The sequence below is a fragment of the Octopus bimaculoides genome, chromosome 4, assembly GCF_001194135.2.
Source record: "Octopus bimaculoides isolate UCB-OBI-ISO-001 chromosome 4, ASM119413v2, whole genome shotgun sequence".
In the NCBI taxonomy this organism is placed as follows: Eukaryota; Metazoa; Mollusca; class Cephalopoda; order Octopoda; family Octopodidae; genus Octopus; species Octopus bimaculoides.
In genome coordinates, this window is record NC_068984.1 from 17,084,993 (window position 1) to 17,088,586 (window position 3,594).

Here is a 3,594-nt window from a genome sequence, read left to right on the forward strand (position 1 = left end):
AAGTCATGGAGAGAACAAACACAGACACAAAGACACTAATAATAATAATAATAATAATAATAATAATAATAATAATAATAATAATAACAATAATTATTATTATTATTATTATTAAATCTATTAGCCAAAATCAAATATAAATGGGAATAACAAATTATTTTTGAAAATAATTTAGAAATATAAAAATCATAAAAATTTCCTAAGAGACACAATGTATGGATTAGCTGTGAGTGTCAATTAGAAACCAAATAACTGGAACATTTTTTTTTTTTTTTACAGTATAAAATATGGCTGCTTTTCAACAATCAAAAGCTAACAGTTTAACAAAATCAAATCGCAGTTAAATATTTTAAGTGAAATCTAAATCAACTAATTTCCTCTCTTCCTTATTAAATATGTTATGCTATGCTAATTTGCTTCCCACTCATCCTTGAAACTTTTTTTTTTTTGTTTTAATAAACAAACCTACCTTATCGGCATTCATGGCAACATTAATATCTTGCTGTGTGACACAAACATGTTTGATGTTTTTAACATAGTTGTCAGTCAGCTGCAAAAAAAAAAAAAAAAAAAAAAATTAAAATCAAATAAATCAAATGAATAAGTTGAATATGAACAAATAAATTGAAAATTAGCTTGCATTTACATTGAATTTAAGTAACAATTAACATCTGTGAAATGTGTAACAAGATTAGGAATGTGTTGGGTTTCCCCCACCCCAAAGTCTAGAACATTAAACAGTGGCATTATAAATGTTCCTAAATACTGTGCACTGTAAAAAATTTCATGCTTCCAACGGACATTTTTAATCATACCCCTTCCCTACCCAACACAAATCCTTGCAAGTATTGCTATATGCTTTATCTTTTATGTGTTTCAGTTATTGGACTGAGGCCGTGCTGGGGGCAACATCCTCAACAGTTTAGTCAAACAAATCAACCCCAGTGCTTATCTTTTTTAAAGTCTGGTATTTATTCTATTGGTCAGTTTTGCTGGACTACTAAGTTATGGAGACATAAACAAACCAACACCAGTTGCCAAGCAGTGGTGGGAGACAAACCCAACACACACACACACATATATAGATAAGGAAATAATTTTATTTTCAAACACAGGATAATGCTAATAATATAGCCTGAACAGGATAAACTATCCATATTTTGCAGAAAAATCTGTCGGCTGCCAGCCATGAAACTCAAAATCACATTCCTGTGATTATGCGTCAAGTTCTTTATCATTAAGCTAAACTGCCCAGCAGCAAATTCTTCTGCAATTTTAGGATATATAAACCTAGCTTTATAAGACACTATCGTACGTATATATATATATATATAACATCCTGTGCTGGTACCATGTAAAAAGTACCCTAGCTGGTGCCATGTATAGAACACGGATGCTGGTACCACATAAAAAGCACCCAGCACAGATTGTAAAGTGGTTGGCATTAGGAAGGGCATCCAGCCATAGAAACATGCCAAAACAGACAATTGGAGCCTGGTACAACTCTCTGGCTTGCCAGCTTCTGCCAAACGGTCCAACCCATGCCAGCATGGAAAACATGATGATGATGATGATGATGATGATGCTTCCATACAGTTTCTTATTTCTTTATTGCCCACAAGGGAATAAACATTGAGGGGACAAACAAGGAAAGACAAAGGGATTAAGTCGAATACATCAACCCCAGTGCGTAACTGGTACTTAATTTATTGACCCTGAAAGGATGAAAGGTAAAGTCAACTTCGGCAGAATTTGAACTCAGAAAGTAACGGCAGACGAAATACTGCTAAGCATTTTGCCCTGCGTGCTAACGTTTCTGCCAGCTCACCCCTTTCCATACAACTGTATGCTTCCATACAGCTTCTTTTTACCAAATTCACATATATGGCATTGGTTGATCCGGGGCCATAGTAAAAGGCGCTTATCCAAGGTGCCATGCAAAAAAAGAAAACGAAGAGGCAAAGTAAACTCACTTTTACATAACCCAGGATCTTCATAATTTAGTCATATACTCAAAAATTACACATTAATAAAGTAAGATCATGTGTAACTTCAGGATGAACCTAACCTCCCATAATGAAGTTCTAAATTTGGATGAAAATATGCAGATTTCAATTTCCTAGTAGCAGCAGTGTCATCATTGTTTTTGCATGTTTTACCCTATGCTGGCATGAGTTGCATAAAACTCAAGGCAAATTTTCTACAGTCAGATGCTCTTCCTGTCACTTACTAACCCTTACATGTTTTCCCAGTGAGATACTTTCCTTCCATTGGTCCTTATATGTCGAAAACTGAAGCTGTGGGACTTCTGTTTACTGGAGAATGTAAACAAAGACAAGCGAATCATATACACAAAATTCTCATGTAGGTTTCATAATAACCTACTTAAGCGGTTTTCTTCATTGTCTTAAGTTTATAATGTATGTGATTACTCAATGTAATCATACCGATGTCAGGCAGTTCAAATGGGGAAAGAATATTAATATTTGTGAAATACTTTTCCCATCAATAGATGATGGTCATTCCTGTTGAATTTAACATATGGGTGTTTAAAGGAAAGGATAAAAAAAAAAGATTAAAAATGAACAAATGAGGCAATAAATTCATAGGCAATAACTTTCCCAAGATGTTAAATCAAGCTGTAGGGATACCAATGTCTATACTCAGAACAGTGCCGAAAAACAATCTAAAAACAGCTTATTGGTAACTTATGCTCATTACAATTGCTTACAAAATCCAATATTTCAATCCCTTACTGCAACTGGTCCTTCACCTTAGCTCTCTTCTCAAACATTTTCCTCCTACTTACTTCTACCAGAGAGTATAACGACACAATGCAAATTGTTAGGAAATAATTAATACAGCTCATCATCATTGTTTTTATATCCACTTTCCATGCTTGCATTGGTCAGATGGAATTTTGTGGAGACAGGTTTTCTACAACTGGATACCCTTCCTGACACCAACCTTCATCTGTTTCCACATAAGGTAATATTTCCCCATGACCAGACATGTTTTCATGGAAGATTGGGAATGAAGGATACCACTTGCACGATGGTAACATTTGTTTTTTTTTACAACTTCATGCAATGTTAAAATAAGGAAAATCACACACACACACTAAAGGAAAAGGAAAACAAAATCAAGGCAGGGTGAGTATCTTAGGTAGTTTAGAATATTTAATTAGAGTAAAGGTGAATAAAAAAAAGGAGAAATAGAATGCCCCCTTTGTAGTGGCAAGACACCAGCTTCTGTCTCTCTGTCTCTTTGTTACACTCTGACCTTTCATCCTCTGACACAAGTTCCCCTCCACAAATGCCCTTCCCCTCTCATAATTCCTTGTCTTATGAGTTACTTGGTTACCCTGCCAGTGCTGGTGCCACTTTAAAAGCATCCAGTCCACACTGTAACATGGTTGGCATTTTGAAGGGCATCCAGCCGTAAAATCCCTGCCAAAACAGACACAGTAGCCTAAGGTAGTTTTTCTACCTGGCCGGCTCCTGTCACCCGTCCTACGCATGCATGCAAGGAAGACGGACGTTAAACGATGATGAGGATGATATATATATATATATATATATATATATATATATA

General features: G+C 35.1%; 1 protein-coding gene across 2 annotated transcripts in view; it reads right to left on the bottom strand.

Annotated features, from left to right (window-relative positions):
- The window catches only part of LOC106875192 (son of sevenless homolog 2), a 113,703-nt gene that overhangs the window by 34,547 nt on the left and 75,562 nt on the right, over positions 1-3,594 (bottom strand). For both annotated transcript variants that reach the window (XM_014923231.2, XM_052966921.1), the window contains one exon: positions 470-550. In XM_014923231.2, the coding sequence (XP_014778717.1) occupies positions 470-550 (81 nt within the window). The remainder of the gene's footprint in view (positions 1-469; positions 551-3,594) is intronic.